The sequence below is a fragment of the Lichenostomus cassidix genome, chromosome 12 (genome assembly GCF_008360975.1).
Source record: "Lichenostomus cassidix isolate B80296 chromosome 12, HeHo_3.0, whole genome shotgun sequence".
Taxonomy (NCBI): Eukaryota; Metazoa; Chordata; class Aves; order Passeriformes; family Meliphagidae; genus Lichenostomus; species Lichenostomus cassidix.
In genome coordinates, this window is record NC_139493.1 from 12,021,314 (window position 1) to 12,043,316 (window position 22,003).

The window sequence follows — 22,003 nt, forward strand, 5'->3', positions numbered from 1 at the left end:
GAATGTGCATTTCATTTTTTCTGATGGCAAGCTCTTACAGAATTTTAGTGACTTCAAATAATACAGGAGAAGGATCAGGTCTGTGGGGAAACATTGTCTAAATACACCAAAACAAAATAGATACGCTATGTCAAATTTTTCACATTCCAGTCTTTATGTGATGTTCTGCTTCAAAGATTTCCTTGCAAGCAGCTGTTCTTATCATTTTCAGAAGTTATAAATTAGGTAAACTCATGCTGTACTGCAAACAGAATATTTGTAGTCTGTTTGCTCTGAGGTTGTTTGAAATGAAAATGTCCAACATTGCAGTAAATTTCAGATTAGAACTTCAAGTCAGGCAGTTATGAATGAAACAGTTAATCCACATTTGATGACAGTTTCCCTCAGAATTGTTAGAGGATTTTTTTTGGTGTGTGTGCACTTTGGCATTATATTGAGAAACAAAGAGTAAAAAACCCACCCTGTATTAGTCATAATTGTGAATTGTGTTCTGTCTGAAGCTTAAAACTGAACCTATGAAGTCAGTGCTAGTTACTTTTACAGATTCTCTGTTCTTCTGGATGAAAACTGAAATCAAACAAAGAGCTCGTGCTAGGAGTTTCCAGATTGAAAGGCAGGAATCTGGCAGCAGAACATTATTAGGGAATCATTTATGATTTTGGAAATAAGCTCTTTTAGTTGTTTTCCAGGTGCCATTGCATTTGCTCAGCTTTAAAGGCAAAGACTCTTGGTTCTGTCTTGCTTGGAATTACTTATTCGTTTAGGAGGAGCAGCAAACATTCATGTGCCTAAAATCCTGAAAGATACGATTTGTAACTCTGAAGTATTTTTCTTTGCTGTCCTTTTCCCCTGATGTTCTGTCCTCTGAAAGCTACATAATTTCTTAATGTGGTAAGCAAAATGAATGAACATATCCTTACATATTATATACATATTACTATAAATAATATATATCCATTGCTCTGTCATGCCTCAATTACTTCTTGAAATATTTTCTTGTTTGTCTTCTGTGTTTGAACATCTTTGTGAGACAGTGACTGCCTCTTAGCTTATGGCTTACTGACAGTAAGTGCACAGTCAGTAAAATGAATGAAAATAGATTGTTTAATTGTTTGATGGACGGGTTGATTTAGAACTGCTTGGGCATAAGCTAAAATTCAGTGCTCATGCAGTCATTCCTCTAAGTGTGAGGAACCCTCGGGGCTTACTGAGGGTGTGGATAACTTCCTACCAGAAGAAAGATATTCTTTAAGTGAAATAGTCAGCTTGTTGGTTTTGCAGTATGCTGTGCAGTATGTTAGGCAGTAAATGTCCATTACAGGTTTCATTAATTTCTTCTCCATTATTTCAGATATGTGTTATTCTATTTGTTTACAGCATAAGTCAGTGTTTCTCAAGCTAATTTGTCTTGGGTCTCTCTAAAAGCAACTTTACCATTTGTAGCCCCCTTCCTTCCCAGTCATAATCACTGCTCCTGCACCTGTCTTGGCAATGCTTTTTCTCCCCCTCCCCTTCCCAAACACCTCGTCTTTTCTCGGAATTCTCCTGCCAGGGGTCATGTCCCACAGTTAAGAGAACACTGCTTTAACTGCAGACTTTTGGCTTTTGTCCAAATATCCTTAGACGAGCACATTTCGGTATTGTTTGTGGGAAATGGGCTTTGTTTGAAAATATTTATTCTGTTAATTTCTGGGGGCTTTTTGTTTGTTTTCAGAAGGCTTTTAATTTACCAAACATTAGTTGCACAAGAATGTTGGGAAAAATAAACTGTCCGTGCAAACAATAGAAAACTTCTTAGGCAAAGTTTTAAATTGCATGAGAGAAATCAGAGCTGGTACTGCCCATTCTGTGCCATGCTTTGCTGCACTGAATTCCCAAGTTTAACTCAGAGATTTAAGATTTTCACGGTAGGTGGTGAACAGTATGGATTATACTTGCTTCCTTTGTTGTTAAGTTGTGCCCCTAAGAACTGCCTGTTCCTTAAAGTAACCAGTTCATGTCATTTCAGTGAACAGCTGCGTGGAGTTATGTTGTATCTGAAGAGTTGTGCTGTAAATACTTCTTGTGGTGTTTCTGCTTACAGTGGTTTCTCAGTTCTCTGTCAGACAGACTCCTGTGTAAGATAACCTTCCACGCTGCCTTTTTTAAACAGGAACTAAACCAGGCAAGAACAGGGCATAATGAAAAGGCATTTTTACTGGTTTGGTTTGGTTGGTTTTCTGTTTTCTTTTGTTCATATAGGATACACTGTGGCTCTTCAGCCAGCGTGTTTCACCTCAAAAACTCCCAAAGACCCCATGAAATGAGTACCCAGGCATACCTTTCAGGACCACCTCCTTCTCTGGCAGGATTTAAGCCAGCAGCTGTTCAGTTCAATATCCTTTCTTGATAGGAGGACTTTGAGAAAACCATATCTAGTTGAAATGGCAGGAGGATTGTTCCAACAAAGTGTAGTTACAAAATGTGGGAAGTCAACCATAAAACCATGAATAATGTCATTGAGATATTTAATGATCACAAAAGGTCATGACAACTCAAGGGGAGTATGAGTTCCTTGTGTTTGGTTTAGAAAATAGGTATTACATGTTACTCTTCAAAGAAAGTTTTGTCTCACAGGTTCTTACTTAAAATAGCTTTTTTTGTTATACCTGGATTATAACTCACTTTGCAATGTGATATTATATAATTTAATATCTCACTCTGGAGCATCTATACAGCCCTGGTTTTGAATTTCTTACTTCCTAGAAGGTATTGACTGTTGGTTAAGTCAGTTAGCACATTTTCTAAAAAAGGCTAGTATGGGTACTTCATAATGTGTTTCCAAGTCATAGGGCTCAAATTGGGATAAAAAGCTGTATTCTGGGAGATGGAGAAGGAATATGCTGCATGTGAACATGCCTGACAGTTTTAAACCAAAGGGATGTGTGTTGTGCCAGCCTCCAGTCACCAGGCAGCTACTCCCTGGAAGGCTGAGCAAGTCAAAGCATTAAGAATGTTCACGTGAAATGAGGGTAAAAGAAGTTAAAACCAACCTGTTTAGAAGAGTCTTGGTTCTTCTTTCAAATATCAAATAGGTGCCAACAAGTCTGTTGCTCCTTTAATGCAGTTGTGTTAAAACTTACTTCTTCAGTGTCACTGAGACATTTTTTTAAAATGCCATTCCTGTAATTTGTGCATGCAGTGCAGGAATACATATATAAAAAAAGGCAAATCTGAACAAAATTCATGGTTGCAGCTGTCAGTTACACCAAGTTTATAAGTAATAACAGTACAAACCCATCCACCCAGGGTTTAGAATTCATTTTGCAGTCAATGGAGTACACACAAGTTATATAGCAAACATCAACATGGATTATATATTTTGTTATATTCTCTTGAAAGCAGTTCAAAATGCAGGCATATAAATAATACAGATAATTCATTCTTCTACTGATGACTCTAGAAATAGAAAATATTTCTACTTTGTTGAAAACATCAATGAAGCTTTCAAACAAAAAGAGCAGATGTCAAATATAAAGCACTTGGTTTACTGAGCAATGAGTATGATAAACATTGATTATTCATCTTGATGTTAGAGTTCAAAAACAATTGTCCCTTCAGTTTGCCTCATGGGAGTGTGAAATTAGGACCATGTGTGCATTGATTAACAACATATGAAAGATGAATCCTGATTACTGTTTTGGTCTGCTGCACAAGGCTGTGCTTGAGGGGTAGTGATTTCCTACCTCCTTCACCAGATCTCTGTAATTAGTGCTAGCATCTCTCTCTGTTTCCTAGTATTGATGTTCAAGTGGCTGCCTGACAGTACCTATTCACACACATAAATTGGCTTTCTTGAATGAAAGAGTATTTGCTCAACAGAAAAATGTTGGAGTATACTTCAATATTATTTGTAATAAAGATTAGTCATAGAACCATTCTGAAATCACCCATCCATTTCTATCACCAGTGCTATCTCTGGCAGGAATTGCCAGATATAAAAAATAGCAAATTTTTTGTATTGCACTTTCAAATATGAAGCATTACATGTTCTATGTTTAAAAAGAAGAGAGAAATATTCAATAAAAATCAAGCAGATTTTTTAAGTCATTCCATTAATTTCATTGTCTTTAATTTATGCCTCTGAGGGCAGACATTAGTTAAATTTAACTTTTCTTGGAGGCACAGTTAGTTCCTGTGGTTACAAATTTCATTTAAGCTTTATTTCTGGATATGTAATCCTAACTTTGTTCCTCTCTGGCCTAGTAATGTGTGAAAGAGTTGTCATAAGTGCATTTCATTTCTGAGCTGTTACTATAAATGAGGGTTGGATATTAGAAAAATAAAACCTAACAAAATTAGAGGTTAACTTCCTGTAATAGTCTGTCTTTTATTAATACTTGGGCTCTTTCATGTTGAAAGATGGATGTTCAAATAAAACGAAATGCCTGTACATGCCTTGAACATCCAAATGAGCTATTCATTCTTCAGGAGATTATGTGTATTGGTCTTATTTAGATCTTAATTATTAGACCTTCATTACTCAGGCTGTTGTTATGGACTGAGGAACAGATCCAGCCTTGATCTGTGTGATTTGATGTATGTGATGTGTGATGGAAATTCTTCCTGGCTTCCTTCCCAATATAGATACAGGATTTGGATTTTAGCTTATCAAGTTTTCTGTGGAGTTCCGTGCTTTGAGCTCACATAATGTGAGGTTTAATGTGGATAATGCCTCCTCTGCTTCCCTGGCTTTTTGACAAATAAGGTTATTTGTAATTTAATATGTGTGCATTTCAACTTTGATTATCTGTTTGAAGATCAGTGGTCTAGAATTCTTCAGAAAAGATGTTTTGGCTGTTTTCTTTCCTATGTGTTTCTTCTCAGTCCATGTGTATAAAAGTACATAGACCACAGGGATTTTGTAGTCAAAGCTCCAGGACACAGAGACTTGCTTTCTAGTAAAGTTCAGAATAAATTAAATTAAACAAATGTAAATTCAACAAATGTTCGTGGTTAATTAATGATAGAATCACAGAATGGTTTGGGTTGGAAGGAACCTTCAAAATCACCTAATCCCAACCCCCCTGCCATGGGCAGGGACAATTAGCCAAGAATGTAGAGCCCTGAGGCCAGAACATTAGTATTTATAATTTTAAAGTAAGATGCTCTAAACAAGTTCTCCAAGCTCTAAGCCATCTAAATAGCACAATTACTTTAATTCAAAACCAAGGGAATGCTTCCTGGAAGAATATATTTTTAAACTCACAGCATTAAGTACTTGAAGGATTAATACTAAATTAATACACGATGAAATTATCTGAGTAGCTTACATGTTGTAACTTACAAATAATACAACAATTATCTAGTTCAACAGTTTTAGGTGACCCTAATTCTCTCACTAATTACTGCAGCCTTTTTGCACCTTTCCTACACTTGGGAGAAAATTTTTGCAACCAGTAAGTCTTATGTGCTGCATAAGTTCAGCAGAGTTTGGCTTATGTTTTATCTACTTTTTGCGTCTAAATTATCAATGATTGTGGCTTATTGATTTATTCTTCTATTGTTACATATTTTGTTATGTCACCATAATCCCAGTAGAAATTCAATTAAAAGCGTGGTGAAAAATGTTGCCTTTTTTTTATTTTTCTGTGGAGTTTGGTAAAATTTATGTCTCTCAAACTTGAGCTCTAGGACAAAAGGAAGACAAGTATCAATTAATTTGATGGTTAATCTCCCTCTATAAATATGAAAAGTCAGTAGTTACTTTTTGGTGATTTTTTAAAATCAAATAAATAATCTATTTCTTTTGCTGTAAATTAAATGACATTTAATAAAGTTTAGAGAACCAGAAAGTGAGTCAGAATATAACAGGTATTAATAGAAAGGTTACAACTGAAAAAGAAAGACTCCTTCCTGTTTCAGGAAGCTTTTTTGTATAACAGCTGGTTCAGTGCCAAACTAAATCAAACTTAAACAAATGAAAAGCCACCTAAGAAGAAAGTGAGATTACACATTTAACTGGTAACAATACTATCAAGGTTTGAGTTGCTTTCAACCTTTAGGTAGTGTTTTACTTTTTTTTTTTTAATTAACAGCTGCTACCTTGTTTTTCTTTGTGCATACCTGTCTGTGTGTGACTGTGGAGGGACACAGTGAGTGCTCAGGCAGGATGCTGACAACATCTAATTACCGCTGCAGGCCTCTTATACTATAGAGTTTTGCTGTTTGCCTTGTAGCAGTGAACCCAGATACTATTCTGTGTAAATATGACATTATTTGCCTTTCAGGGAATGATATTGTATCATAAGAATCAGTGTTTGTGTGTTGTGAGGGGGAGGATGCTACATTTTCTGTTTCAAAACAATTTCAGTGCTTTCTACAGGGTAAGGTATTGCATCTCTGGGGTCCAAAGTTCTTTTCTATAAGTTTAGAAGGGAATCAGCCTGGATTGCTCCCTGGTAGAGCAGCTCTCTGGTTGGTCCTCAGTTTGCAGTATCTGCTTTAATAGTATTTGCTAATAGAAAAGGGTGTCTGAGGTAGTGCAATGGCTTTCTGCACTGTCACTCTCTTGGAACTTGATACTCTTTTTCATGGCTGAGGAATGGAGAACAGCTTTTTGGCTGACTTTCTCTTCTCTTCTCTTCTCTTCTCTTCTCTTCTCTTCTCTTCTCTTCTCTTCTCTTCTCTTCTCTTCTCTTCTCTTCTCTTCTCTTCTCTTCCACCCTGTTTCCCCTGGAGAACCCAGTCCGGTTTGTCATTAAACCTTGATTAAAGGTGTGGGGTTTGTACAGGCACAATTAACCTGATGGTGGAAGTTGAGAATATCACATCATTTTCTTCCAAAAATAAGCTTCCATTATTCCCATCTACGGGGCAGGTGATATTACTTCAATCACAATTTCATGTCTGCATGCAAATACTATATTCAGACTTTCTTTTCTCTTTGTTTTTTCTCTGCAGGGGCTGTCATTAGTCACAAAGAACAATGGACTACTCAACATCACCTTTAAATATGACAGTAAGTTGAAAATCTGCACTATATTCACAGAAATCAAGGACTCCATCACAGTTGTCAGTATATAGCAACACGTCTCTTAAAATGGTTCTAAGAATGGCATAAGCTCTTCAATATTGACATAATTTTAAAATATGGATTTGTGTCTGCTGAGTCTGGTAGATGATCTCCTTCTGTGCTTCACTGATAATAAAACTAACAAGTTGTAGTAGTTTCTCTTTCAGACTGGCCTATATCATTTGCCCAGTGTTTGACTGGAACATTACAGAGAATTATTTTATTCTGTGAAAAAATGCAGTCACTGAAAGGTTCCGTTCACATGAAGTCATAGGAAAGGATTATTTTGAGCTTTATACAGCTTTTCTCTGATGTGTAATTTTGGGTGAAAACAGCATGAAGTGTGTCTTGAGGTAGAAAATGTGGAGGTTATATATTAAAAATGTGTCTTTGCAAGGATTAATTTTGAATAGGAATACTGAAGAATATTGAATAGCACCTCTTCATTTAGTTGAATCAGTGGGAACTTTTCATTAGCTACAGTCTTAAAGGCCCAGGCCAGTGGAAAACTGCTTCTGCATTTGCAGTGCAGACAGATGGTTTTAGAGCTGTAGCAGATGTGGTGTGTTTTGCAGCTAAACTGAGAACAAAGTACTCTCTGGCATAATAACAGTGATAAACAGGTTGCAGCGGTAATACTTCAGATCTCTTCAAACATCTGCTAAATGGCTGTATCTTACTGTTGGGGGTTATTTTAGATGTTTTGTCATCTTTCTTGTCTGGTTTTCCAAGTAGGATGGTTGACTGCATTAGGAATTTATCCTTGTTTGGGCAGTTAGTGGCCATCATTGATATAAACTCATTGCAGAGTCAAGACAAGGTCCTGATGTACAGCAGTAATGTTTGTTTCAATGCCAGTGCAAGTCATAGGTGGTTTTTTCTGCCTACCCAATGAAATTACCTCTGATGCTGAATGTAGGTAAAATTTCATCATTGAGAGCATGCATCAGTAAACCTAACAATAATGATTTGTTTCATTCTGATAACCCTTTTCTTCCTGTGGTTTAATGTTAATTTCTGAATTTTCTACCCTTCACTGAGAATTTTTTGTAATCTATTTTGATCTTAATGCTTAAAATGAGCAAAGTTTAAGTATGTCAGATTGCACAAAATGTAGGTGGTCACTACAAAAGAGGTATGTTTTTTTATTTTAATCTATATAAAGAAAACCAGGAAGTAATACCAGTCAGAACAGAGATCCCCACATTTAGTTAACACAACGAGTCTGTTTAAATCCCAGTATGTGTCATGTTTTTTCCATTAATTCTGGCACCAGAAATTGTGTTTAACTAATGAGAAGTATTAATTCACAATTCTGCTGGCACTGTGTGCTTCCTGGACAAAGGACTTATTTGAGTTCTGCAGGGCTAGGAAAAGAGTTTGCTGATATGAAGACTAAAGAGCTTACATGGTATGGAAATACATATTTACCTTTAATAAGCCAGCACAAAAGAGAATTTGGCTTGCTGGCAGTGATTTAAAGGCTTTTATTTTGCCACACAGCAACTCTAGAAAACTCTTATTTTATGTTGCTAAATTAGTTGGTTAGATTATTTATTCAGGTGAAAAAGAAGTATTTGTGTTTTATAGTATGTCGCTTGTATTCAAGTAAAAGAAGTGGTTTCCTAAAACGTGTGATTTTTCCATGCTGTTTTCTTCCTAAAACTGTTGTTCTTTAAAACTGTGAATCAGTGACTTGCAGTCAAACTTCAGGCGTTTGTGCTTTATTCCATTTTGGCAAATTGTCATTTGACCATAAAATTCTAGTATCCAGGATCCAAAATCTTGGGCTTGCTATTAATTAGATCCAGACCTAGCAAAAGCCAGTTACTTCAAACTTTCCATTGAAGGAGATTCTCTATCCTCCTAAGAGGAAGTTCATGCTGTCACTGAGTTCACTCATAGCAACCAAATTCTACAAACAGCAGTGTCAATACCAACTGCCCAGCTTTTGTGAAAGGAGGTGTTGTGCAGACTGTTCTATTCTTGTGTCTGTGACAGTTCTTATAAAAGACCCCTTACCATGGTTATTCATAGTAAAAAGCCATTTTCTAAATCTCCTTTACAGTTAATAATTTTTCTTTCCTTGCTTTTAAGATCACACCTCTGAATTAAATTCAAATTTCCTGTACTGGTATATTGTAGCACTTGATTTTTCATGTTTCTTTTCTACAAGCTCTGTATAGATGAATATACAGCATTTAAATGATCTCAGGTTTGGTTTTGGGTTTTTTTAATTAATCATCAGGCAGTAATGTACAATCTACTCTTTGATTTCTTCTGGATTTTGCTGGTTTCACTACTTCGGAAATAGAATGTTTTTGCGCACCCATCTTCATGTGTACTGTGCTCCAGAACTAGTGAATTCCCTGCCTGCTACTACTCCTCCTGCCACAAAATATGAGCCTAAATATTGTAAAGCCTTAAAAGTAATAAAATTTGGGATTATTTGTTTTCTTGTTTTAAAAGCAAAAAGACATGGTAAAGTTCAACAGCAAACAACAAAGTCAGGAGTCTTTTGCTTATATTTTGTTTTCTTAATTAAAGCTAATGATTTTTATAATCATGTCTGCAGAGCTGTAACTTTAGGCAATACACTGTGTTTTTTGAGGATAACAAGACAAAACCAGTCCTGGGTGAATCCAGTGGCGCTGAAATGGTCTGCAGGGATGTGGCTGCAGCATGGATGGCAGAGAGGAGATGGATTTAGGCAGTTGGTTCTTTGTGGTCAGGATCAAGCAGTATTGTGGGTAAAAAGCACTTCTGAGCACCAGTTCTCAAGCTTCACATGGTTTATTGTTCTCATATGTGCCTGATCATTGACCAGCATTCTCTTGCTTTGAGCACTGTACATGAAGAAAATTAATGTCAGTGTTCATATTCTTTTGAACAATTACAAGGAAAAGTTGCTCTCTTTTGGGAGTCCCAGCACGTGTCCTGTGGCACAGGTTACATTGGTGGTATAAACTGGTAATTTCCTTGGGAGTCCTGTGAACTAGAGATTGGCAACCAGTGAAAGTGGTTGTGCTCAATGATTTGTAAAGTTTTGTGGGCTTTGGTGTCTCGAGACAAAAACTTAATCTATATTTACTATACAGTACTTACAGAAAATAGTGCACTTGTACTTTTACTTTGCTCAGTGTTGAAGAAATTACAGGGAATTTATGTCAGCTGGAATGTTTTTCTTAAAGTGTTTATTTGTCCATACTTTTAGACTGCACCCCTTACCTGAATTCAGTGGGAAGACATGTGATTGGAGATGTGCAGAACATCACTATCAGTCAATTTGCATGCCAGGAACAGGTGGCTGTGATGATCCTTTGGACAGCAAATGCCATTGGTAAGTTCCAGAGGGAAATGGACTCATTGATCATGGGTTTGGTAATAACTTCCTGCTCATCGGTATTAAGACAAATAATTAAATTATGCTTGGAATCATTGATGCAAACTGCCTGAGAAGAAAGGAATTCTTAACATCTTTGCAAAACTCCTATTTTTACTGGCTTGCTTCAAAAACACCCTTAAAACTAGGATGCTTTCTGCAGCCAAACACTGCCTTTTACTATCCCACTTGATTGAATTCCTACTCTTCAGAATTGTACAACTGTCCCTGGTTTCATTTTCTGCCCTAAGGCTTTGGTGCATTTCAGTGGCACTGATTGACTTAATTCCAGATACACTTAAGGGTTCTTGAGGAGGTAGATTGTCTTACAGGTGGAAAACATTATCTAAGCACAGCTATGCAAACTTTAAAAGGTTTCCTTGCCAGGTCTGGTCATTAAGAGTATTCCTCAATTACTTCAATGTCACTGGAAGTACCTTGTTGCCCACTAGGGCAGTAGTGTCTAAAATTGAGGATGTGCTGAAATCCATTTCCACTGAGAAACTTATTTCTGGGCTTTAAAAGAATATATGAAAATTCCACTGAATTCTGCAGAACTGTGCAGTTGAAAGCATTTGGTAATCTCCAGCTGCAGACTGGCTTAATCAAACATCCATGGGAAACAAAGCCTGGTGTTCTTCCTTGTAATCATCAGAGGTTAATCCCTTGGAAAGTGTGAGGACAGAACTGCTATTCAGACATCTTGGGTAACATGGGAATTGGACACTTTCTCCTTCAGGGTCTTGGTGCAAGGACAAATAGTGCTTTTGTTCCATAGAATACTAAGAACACATTTGGCAACACTTTGTCATCTACAAAATTATAAAACATTAATCAAAACACAGAAACCCATGCAAACTAGTGAACCAGAGGAGGTGGTGGAAAATGTGGAAATGATATATTTGGGGTTTTATTTTTCGGTTTGACAAGCATAGCATAAACTGGAACTAGTCCTTTTTTTATTTATGTATCATTTAGCTTACAAAAGTTGTGTCTGTGTCTTTGATAAATATGTGTAATGCTGTTGAAGAGATGTAATGAGATGGAGTGATATTTAGTCTTAGTATCTCAAAGAAGAGTGAGAATTAGTCTTGAAGAGCTGTGCAGTGCCTTTGATACCTGAGCCACAAAACTGTCACAGGGTAACATTGGCATTTTCCTGGGATATTCACATCACTGTGACTCAGTTTAGTCATGTCATGAAGTAATTCTGTGATGAGGACATTGCAAAGACACTGTGCTGAGAGAAGTTGTGTTAGAGGAACTTGAACAAAATGGGTGTCGTTCTGGCAGCAGTTGTGAATAACTGGAAGTGTACATGCACTGGAATAAATTCCATTCCATTTAAGTCAAGTTTTCTGTTATCCCTTACTATACTAGAACTAAAGAAGCTGTAACAATTGTTATCACTTTAATCTTGTTGTCTCAGGGATGATAGTAAAATCTTACAAAGGAATATTTCTGTAATGTGCCAGCAAAATACTATATTTGATTGCTAATAATGGAAATGTGAAGTTACTATAAAATATTTCTGAGGTTGAAGAAGGTACTGATAACTTATTTTGCAGTGATAATTTGGAAGCCCCAGATGAAATGTGGGCCCCTCTGTTCTAACCCTTACACAAGTATGTAGTAATTATAGCCTTTGCCAAAGACTGAATTCTAGATAGGCAAGATAGAATATGCAGGAAGAACTGACATACCACAACAGGTATTAAATACATATTTTGTATGACTGGTAAGTTTTGTTTTTAAGGACAAATGAAATATATTCAAATTACATAAAATACCACATTATGCATTTTGAAATACTAATCTTTTGTTTAAATGCCCTGGTGTGTGTAGGGATTGAATACCTGAAGGGATTTCGAGTAATACTTGAGGAGTTAAAATCAGAGGGAAGACAATGCCAGCAGATGGTTTTAAAAGATCCCAAGCAGCTCAGCCCCAGTTTCAAACGAACAGTAAGTTCTTTGTTTCAAGAAAAGCTTCAATGTTGTTTGACTGTAGTCTTGAAGGTGTTTATCATCACAGAATGGTTGGATTGGAAGGGACACTGAAGATCATCCAGTTCCAATCCCTCTGCCATGGGCAGATGTCGCTGTTGAGCAGCTAGCAGAGTAAGGAAGTCAGTTCTCAGTGGCAAGAAGGAAAAGGCCTTTATTGTTTTGATTTCATCATATATATAGAGTTTTCAAAAGTCACCCAGATTGGTCAGTCAAAAACCTCCCCCTAGGCCTGATTGGCCAGGCCTGCACCGTCCAGATCTTGGCACACTGTTTTTAATAACATCCAAACCTTATCTTTATTTATAAAACACAAAAGGATTTCTCATGGGAAAGACCTGTGCTAGCCACAGGTAGGGACACCTCCCACTATCCCAGGCTGCTCCAAGCCCTGTCCAACCTGGCCTTGAACACTTGGAGGGATGGGGCATCCTCAGCTTCTCTGGGTAATCTGAGTCAGGGCTTCACTTCTTTCACACTGAAGAATTTCTTCCCAGTATCTAATCTAACCCTATCCTCTTTCACTTTGATTTCCCCTTGTCCTGTCACTCCATACCCTTGTCAAAAGGTTGGTTCCAAAAAGTATGGTTGTTGAAATTAATGATAGTTGTTGCTTTAGAGACAGATCTTGTCCCTTTTGATACAAGTTTTCCCGAAGTTGGGAACTATCATTTTGGTGACTCTGGAGTACAGATGCACATCTGTAATAGTCTATATCCAGCTGTGTATTGACATTCCTCATGCCAATTTGGAATAGAGGGGTAGATAAAGGATTCCTAATGCATGGGTTTTAGCCCTTGATTGCAAAATTATGGGCTTGTTTTGAAAAATACTTTCAGCTATAATGGTTGATTTTAAAATATGATTTTAAAATATTGTCTTTTTTGTAGGGAATGGAGTCCCAGCCCTTTGTAAATTTGAAGTTTGAAACAGATTACTTTGTAAAGATTGTTCCTTTTCCTTCCATTAAAAATGAAAGTAATTATCACCCATTTTTCTTCCGAACTAGATGTAAGTATTGCATGTAATGTAGTATTGCAAATCATCTCTTCTGGTGGCCTCCCATCCCCCTGATTTATTTGTTTTCCCAACAAAGAAATGTATAGTGGATGATGATGTTAGATGAGTCTGACTTAAGTAGTTGCTGACATTGTCTTTGAAGGAAGATCTGGGTGTTAAGCAAAAAGAATTTGCATGCCATAGATCAATCTGTGGTGTGTGATCATATGTGTTTGGCAGCCACCAGAAGAAAAGTAGGCCTGGGATTACCTCAGGCTTGCCCACAGCAGGATTGTTCCTGTGGTTCTCAGGATCATTTAACTCATGAAGATGGTTTGCTCCTCTCTGGATGTTGTGAAGAAGGGCAGGTTGTTTTTCAAGTAGAAGTATTTTCAAGTCTGTCTGTTAATGCAGACTGCAGTAATATTTGTAGTAGTGCTCAGCATACTTTCTTACTCTGAGTAAATGCATTTAAGGCTAGTTTTGACTTCCTCTCCTGATGTGCTATGCCTGGTGTTATCCTTTTATCTCACTCAGAAATGTGATTTTCAAATTACTGTATCTCTGTTTCTCATATAAAGATGAGAAGGGACTTGAGGTTGTAACAAAGAAATTAGGTTTGCAAAATGTATTTAGTCCAGGCATATTAGAGTCTGGGAAGGAAGTGGTGGTAATCAAAATAACGAACTCCCTATTTTTGTCCTTGTTCTTTTTCTGTTTAAATAGCATAGCACTTTGATACTGTTTAATTAATAATTTTTCTCTATATTTGTAGCATGTGAATTGTTGCTACAGCCAGAAAACCTGGTCTGCAAACCTTGTAAGTAAAATGTAATATTTCTGTATATGAATCTTACAAAAGGTTACTGCCCTTGAAGAGTCATTTTGTGATTCATGAATATCTCCTCTGACAGACTGGAAGCCAAGGAATGTGAATGTTACCCAGCAAGGTTTTAACATGCAAGTGTCCTTTGATCATGCACCTCACAACTTTGGGTTTAGGTACTACTTTCTTCACTACAAACTTAAGCATGAAGGGCTGTTTAAGCAAAAGACTTGCAAACAGGTACGTGGCTGAGTTTTGCAGCTCTTAAAAGCACAAAACCTATTAACATGAAGTATTCTAAGGTCTTATAGATACTTAAAACACTTAATATAAGATAGTATCAGTTTGAAAATGGTAAAACTGTTTGAAACTGTTTATGTAAATAACAGCTGTATTGTGAACCACTCATCAGTCAAAACCAGGCTTGAGGGCTCCACTGGACTGGATAATACAAGTTAGTTCTGCAGGCAGAGGATTATTGTGTAATTGAATGGGGAAACTTAGTTTTGCTGGTTTAAGGTGTGTTAATACAAGAGTGCATATTTCTAAATCCTGAATTCTTTATCAGGTTTTAAAAGTATGTGAATAGCTTGCAAAGTATTCTTTCTTTGTTGTAGGAGCAGAACACAGAGACTACAAGTTGTGTTCTTCAGAACGTATCTCCTGGGGATTATATAATTGAGGTAATATTTCTAAATAGTCTTTTGTACAACACCTGAGTGGGTACATTAATGGGAAAATGGAGTAAAATTAAAATACTTCAAATCACACTCTGGTAGATTTGAACTTCAGGCAGCCCTACTGAAGTAACTTGGGCAAGCAACTTTTTTAGAATGTTCTTGACCTTTCCATAGCTTTGCTTCCCTGAGTGCACAGCACTTTCATCTGTGCCTTAAATTAAAGTAGTGGGCCTGCATAATTCCTGGACTTTGATTTTTTTTTTTTTTCCTTTTAATTGGAATTCTGTTGCTTGGTCAATTTTTATTGTACTAGTTTGTGCTGCTCTTTAGTTGTACCTTTTTGAACAGTAAGTTTCTCTACATTTGTTCATAAAAGCTGCTATAGTTATTTACATATTGCAGGAAGTAAAATTAATCTTTTACTTTTTCAAGCTGGTTGATGACACTAATACAACAAGGAAAACAATGCACTATGCACTAAAACCAGGTATGAGTTCTGTTTTTAAAACAATATACTATATTTGCCTTATTAATTTAGATCCAGTCTTTATGATGTTGGAAATAAGTCTCTATTTGACCTTTGTTTGCCATTATCTAGACTATTGAGATAATTGTGCTGTGATTTTTTTTTTTTTTTTACCAAATGAAAATAGAGTCAATGTACACTCTTAGACATGTGCATCTCTGAACATTTGTATCTAGTGGAGTTTAGATCAATGCGCCATTGGAAATCTTTGTGGGAAAGTGGTTTTTGTTGTATATGTGGATATGAGGAATCATAACTTTAATTGCACACAACTGACAGTGCAATAGTGTGGAAATAGTGTAATGAACCTGTGGGAGCAGCCTGAGGACATCACCTGTGTCCTTCAGCCCTGGTGCCAAGCCAGGCAGTCTGGAGAACCTGTCAGGTGACTGCTCCACGTACCAAACCCAATTTTGAGAAGCTAAACAGGGATTTCAGAGTGACTGCAGACTCAAAACAGCCACAGATGGAGGCAATGGGCAAAATGCACTGAATCCTAATGCACATTGCTAAGGGTAGTCTCTGCAGGAGGACAGTTCTTTCTAAGTGGCAACTTCAGCACCCTGGAACAAAAACATGTCAGGTCCAAATGACCTTTGCATATCTCATCAAAACTACACTTGACACAGGGGTGTTCTCCTGGGGGTGCTGTGAGTTGCAGCTCTTGTTACTTGTGCAAGTCACTGATGCTGTGGCTTTGGGGCAACCCCCATGAAACCTGTATAAAATGGAGCAGAACATGATACTTGAGCCTATTGTATCTTTGAGAATTACCCAATAACAGTGTACTGCATTCCCAGTGTAAAAATTTGTTTAGATAATGGTAATACAGCTTATTTGCATGTGGCTAATTCTGCTTTCCTTTGCCAAGTGCACTCTCCCTGGGCTGGCCCGATCAGAGCCATTGCCATTACAGTTCCCTTGGTTGTCATCTCTGCTTTTGCCACACTTTTCACTGTGATGTGCCGCAAGAAACAGCAAGGTAAGGGGCTTCATTTGAAGTTGCATTTAAAGACATGCTTTTGCAACCAAAACTGTCTTATTTGGTAGGTTAATTCCAGAAATACCTTTATCTGAACAGCTTTCTTTTCTATTTCTCCTTCCTCCCCTCAGCTTTTTTTGTGTTGAAACTTGTAGCAAATTCTTAATCAGTGCTTGATGGTAATTTGTTGCCTTGACAGTATTGTGTCACAGATCAAGACTTCACTGTAGAAAGGAGAGAGCAAAACCAATATTGGAAAGTATTTTTTTATTTCATGTTTCTTTTTATTTGAGAAACTACTACGTGACCATGTAGATTATAAACAGATTTGTAAATGGATATGTTTTAAACATTCCTTTATTTCACTCAGAAATATCTAATTCATATTTATTTTAAATCAGAAGGAAGGTAAAGCCATGTGATGCCAATACTATTCACAGTGCTGTCTGGAATCCTATCTACAGCTACTATTCCAGATTTGCTCACTTTCTTGGAAGTTGCCTTTACCTTTCATTCTGAGCCATCTTTCTAAATTTATTCTTTCTAAGACCTGCTTGCAGATGTTTTTCTAACTTAGATTCTATCCCTCCTTGCTGACTTCTCCTCTGTATCCAGGAGCTGGCAAGCAGCACTTGATACATTGAGATGTTAAAAATCCATTGGCTTTTAATATACAATTTAGAGAATCATGTGGTTTCATGAATAATGGAAAAAGAGATTACTTCTCCAAACCTCACATATCTGTGTTATCCACCTGAATTTTGGCACTGAGATATACTGCAAGTGCTGTATGCCAGCTGAGTTAAATCCTTTTACCTTCTGGTCTTCTGTAGTTATCCCTTTGCTCACAGCTAGCACAGTTCCAAGAAAAAAAACCCAGACAAATCACTGAGGATTTGTCTACTGAGAGAGTTGTTCCAGAATAGTTATTCCTGATGAATTGTGCTGAATTAAATCCCTAGATGGATATTTGTATTTTGAAATACTAATGCTTTATTCCAAATTAGCTTAATCAGCTGTAGAACTAGATTGAATTAGTCTGGCATAAAGCCAGCCTTTTATATTCCAGCATAAAAGCATCTATGCAAGGAAAAGAACACTAATAGCTATTTTGATTTAAATTAATCATATCTTAATTCAAATTAATGTCAAATTAATGTCCAAACATGGGTGTGTGTATATACACTGGAGGGATCCTGTATGATATCCTGAAGGGGTCTGTGGACCTGGATTTTAATATTCTTACCTGGCTTAGGTTGTGGTTTGGGGTTTTTTAAGCAAGAGACTTTGTTAGACAGGAAACTCTTGAAGATGATGCATCTTTTAGGCTTATAGTATTTGGACAGAGATTTGAAGATTGTTGGAGCTGGATAAAGGTGAAACAACCTCATTCTATTTATAAAATAAACCTTCCTTGTGTTTTCTGAGTTGGACAGAAATGACTGCACATTTCATTTGGAAAGTGTGTTCCACATGCAGCAGCTCGTAGGCTGGATAAATAAGAGTGTGTGTACAACTTTTCTTTTTCAGGATGGAATGGAGAGGAGAGTCTTCAGGAAAAAAAATCATTGCTGTATGCATTAGTAAAGACCCTAAAAAAGTTCTAAAAAGCCAAAACAAAACCAGGCTTTATAGTGTGAACTCTCTTTTCTCTTCCAATTTAGAGAATATATACTCCCATCTAGATGAGGAGAGCTCAGAATCTTCAGCATATGCTGCAGGTCTCCATGTGGAAAGACTCCGACCCCGGCCAAAAGTGTTCATCTGCTATTCCAATAAAGATTGCCAGAAACACATCAATGTCATCCAATGCTTTGCTTATTTTCTTCAGGATTTCTGTGGCTGTGAGGTAAACCCAACATTTCATATGTAAACAACTTTTCCTTAATTGAAACAGCACTCCCAAAACTCTGTGCGTGAAAATTAGGTATTTCAGTCTCTCCTTTCCACAGACATCACTTTTGTTATTTTTCTAAATATTGGCTGTATAAATTTTCTTTACTAAGTGCTTTTTCTATTCAGTAGGTCTTGCATCTCTTTAGACAGCAGATGTCTACCTGATATACTTTGTTGTCTACCTGATATACTTTGGTATTCCTAAAATGTACTTTGTATTGTAATTTAAAAGAAGTTGAATCTATCAAGACTTCTACTCATAGAGCAAAAACTGCATTATTAGGATTACCTGTTGACAGTATGTATTACTAATTGATTTTTATTTTTTGACTTCCCTTCTGCTCCATTAATACTGTAAAATCAGCAAGTCTTTTTTTGTTGTTTTTATTTCAAAGTTCTGAGAGAGACATTGAAATTGCTGCTTTGAATGAGTAGCCTTGGAATCTCATAGTGCTTTCTAAAATAGAGTCAATATGTGTTCCACTGTTCAGCTGGAAAAAGGCAGGACAATCGTTGGTCTCTTTGTGCTGAATTTTCCCTCCCACTGCCGGGATGTGAGTGGGATGAGCTGGAGCTGCAGTTCATTGCAGCAGCTCTGCTCTCTGGTGACCAAACACAGAAACGCAACGCAGGCCTCCCGTGTTTGCTGGGGATGGTTACAGCCTTTTCATCTGTTTAAAACAGTTCAGGATAAAGTGTTTTATAGTAACTTACGTGAAACCCCTGTTAGAGATGTATTTAGCCCTGCTACACTGTTCCTCTTGGGAATAATGGTGAGGTGAGCTCTTATTGCTCCAGCTACTTACCATGGAATAAATGGCCTCAGGCATCATGTAAAATTAATATAACAAAATATTCATAGCATCTATGTACAGAAATAATATGCATCGTTATTAAAGCTGTGGTGTTTAATATAAAAATGGATGCTCAATGCATAACAGAGCTGCCCAAGTGCTTTTTGTATGGGATTGGAATGTTTTCTCATAAGGATAAAACCAGTGGCATTTAATAGCCGTTTAAAATAATAACTTGTCCATAACAAAAATCCTTTCTCACAGATAGCAGGTCATACAGGATTTTGAAACAAAACCAGACACAAAACTACCTGCATTTTACCTTTCCCAGAGTATCTCCCAAGCAGCATTAAAATGACTTCTCCATGCACAGACTAGAGTTGTCTGTTTGGGAGGAACTGACAATGACTATCCAGTCCAAGTGACTGAGCACTTCAGGCAGGATAACTTTCTCCCTGATGCCAGCTGTGTGGTAGAAGTTTTCAGGAGTCTTTGTGTTCTGGTCATCCACCCACTCTCTCTTCTGACAGGGCAAAATTTCCCCCTCTGCTATGGGTGATACAGCAGTGCAAAAACCTTTGTTCTGTGGAAAAATGGTTCAAAGAAGATTTTATAAGTGGTTTTGATGTGTGTCTGTTATGCAATTTTTTAGCATTTATTTTTTTCTCTTATCCTGCTGCTCATTCCTCCTGTGAGACAAACCATTGTGTCCCTCATCTTGGTGTACACAAGCATTTCAGATAATGTAAAATGGCCAGAAAGCTTGACAAAGTACAAAATAAAATAACTTTTAGGATAAAATTTTCAGAGCTTTCTTATCAGATAAAGTTACTGCTGTTTTGCATTCTAACTGGAAGGACTTGATATTATAGGTACTAATTAGGTTTCTATCTAGATATGAAAATTCTTGGCATCACACTTCATTAGTATTTTATGCATATTTTATATCATGCAAAAGATGATAAGTGAATATGGCACTTAGGGGCATGGTTTAGTGGTAGACTTGGCAGTGCTGGGTGAATGGTTGGACTTGATCTTAAATGTCTTTCTTAATCTAAACAATTCTGTGATTCTGTTGTTTGCATTATATTCAGCACATTATGGACCCAGACATACAATGGTAAATAGTTTGAGGCAGGCACAATTGTTTATTGTGGATTGATTATATCAAATTTGATTACATAAGTAAATTGTAATTTACTTGATCCATCCACATTTTCTATGTTCTTTTTATTTCCCAATAAATATTGCACTAATCCATAGTGCTTTTGGTTTTTGAGGAACTACTTGGGTTTGCATTCATAAGAGTTAATACCAACCAGAATTTTTTTTTCTTTTCCAGGTGGCTTTAGATTTGTGGGAAGATCTAAAAAACTGTAAAGAAGATCAGAAGGAGTGGCTTATTAAAAAAATAAATGAGTCCCAGTTTATCATCATTGTATGTTCCAAAGGAATGAAGTACTTTGTTGAAAAAAAGAACTGGAAGCACAGAGGAGTAACCAAAGATGCAGGAAAAGGAGAACTCTTTCTCTTTGCAGTGTTGACTGTTGCAGAGAAGCTTCGTCAGGCAAAGCAGAATTCAGCTGAGCTCTGCAAGTTCATTGCAGTCTACTTTGATTACTCCTGTGAGGGAGACATCCCTGCTATTCTGGATCTAAGCACAAAATACAAACTCATGGACAACCTCCCCCAGCTCTATTCACACTTACACTCCAGAGATCTTAGTGTACAGGATTCAGAGGTGTTTCCTGTTAACATTAGTAAAAGGAATTATTTCAGGAGCAAATCTGGGAGGTCCCTTTATGTTGCTATTTGCAATATGCACCAGTTCATTGATCAGGAACCGGATTGGTTTGAGAAACAGTTTATTCCCTTCCCTCCACCTTCTTTTCATTACTCGGAGCCTGTCATGGAAAAATTTGATTCAGGCCTGGTTTTAAATGACTTAGTGAACAAACAGGTGATGGATGGTGAGTTTTACCTGAAAACAGATGTAAATATTTCAGTGGGGAATTCAGACTCTCACTGTGTAATTCAGCACTTAAATCTTGGAGAAGATATAGAAACTCAGGACATTCAAGGTGGTGGCAACTCTGTCCTTCAGCCATTGTTACATGTTGTTAAAGCTTCAAATCTGAAAGACATGCCTCGAGATTCTGGAATCTATGATTCATCTGTTCCTTCATCTGAATTATCTTTGCCTTTAATAGAAGGACTATTGACAGACCAAATGGAAACATCTTCCATTACAGGAAGTGTTTCTTCATCATCAGGTTTAGGTAAGATCCAGCAGTGTTTCAAAACTTATATTCAGTTGCTGTGTGATCACATTTCTGCCATCTCCAAATAGGTAAGATAATATGTGAGGAGCCATATAGAAAGCTGCAGAGAAAGGTAAGCATTGGATAAAGATGGTTAAACAGGCACAGTAGCTTTGGGAAAATGAATCTTTTTCTTAACTTACAGTGTATGGAGGAAATCTTAGCTAGGTAGGATTTCACTACAATTCTATTAATAAGTCACTGCTCATTAATTGACCTATTCTTGGAGAGTTAGCTTCTTTCTTCCAGGGACTCCTTGGCAGCTGGAATTTCAGCTGACAGCTGTGTGGTGTAATCAAGAGGGTGATATGGTGGAGCATTCTCACAGACACCATAAATCTAAACCTGACATCTTTTTTTGCTCCAGCATATACTGGATCCTTTAGAGATATTGTCTGTCCTGTGGTTAACTCAAGTTTCAGGATGACATCAGGCTTTTCACCAGATACGGGGCTGGGGAATGAACAAATGGGTTTCGGTGGAGGAATTTAAATGCTTTGAAGACACTCTCCAGAATAGATACTCAGCTTAAATGCC

The 22,003-nt window shown here is 37.0% G+C and overlaps 1 protein-coding gene across 2 annotated transcripts in view; it reads left to right on the forward strand.

The window, feature by feature from the left end:
• IL17RD (interleukin 17 receptor D) overlaps positions 1-22,003 on the forward strand; it is a 45,379-nt gene that overhangs the window by 18,376 nt on the left and 5,000 nt on the right. For both annotated transcript variants that reach the window (XM_085072697.1, XM_085072696.1), the window contains exons 2-12: positions 6,943-7,000; positions 10,269-10,394; positions 12,282-12,400; positions 13,333-13,453; positions 14,217-14,261; positions 14,356-14,507; positions 14,885-14,950; positions 15,380-15,434; positions 16,345-16,455; positions 18,120-18,304; positions 20,488-21,424. In XM_085072697.1, the coding sequence (XP_084928823.1) occupies positions 10,367-10,394; positions 12,282-12,400; positions 13,333-13,453; positions 14,217-14,261; positions 14,356-14,507; positions 14,885-14,950; positions 15,380-15,434; positions 16,345-16,455; positions 18,120-18,304; positions 20,488-21,424 (1,819 nt within the window). In that variant the 5' untranslated portion in view covers positions 6,943-7,000; positions 10,269-10,366. The remainder of the gene's footprint in view (positions 1-6,942; positions 7,001-10,268; positions 10,395-12,281; positions 12,401-13,332; positions 13,454-14,216; positions 14,262-14,355; positions 14,508-14,884; positions 14,951-15,379; positions 15,435-16,344; positions 16,456-18,119; positions 18,305-20,487; positions 21,425-22,003) is intronic.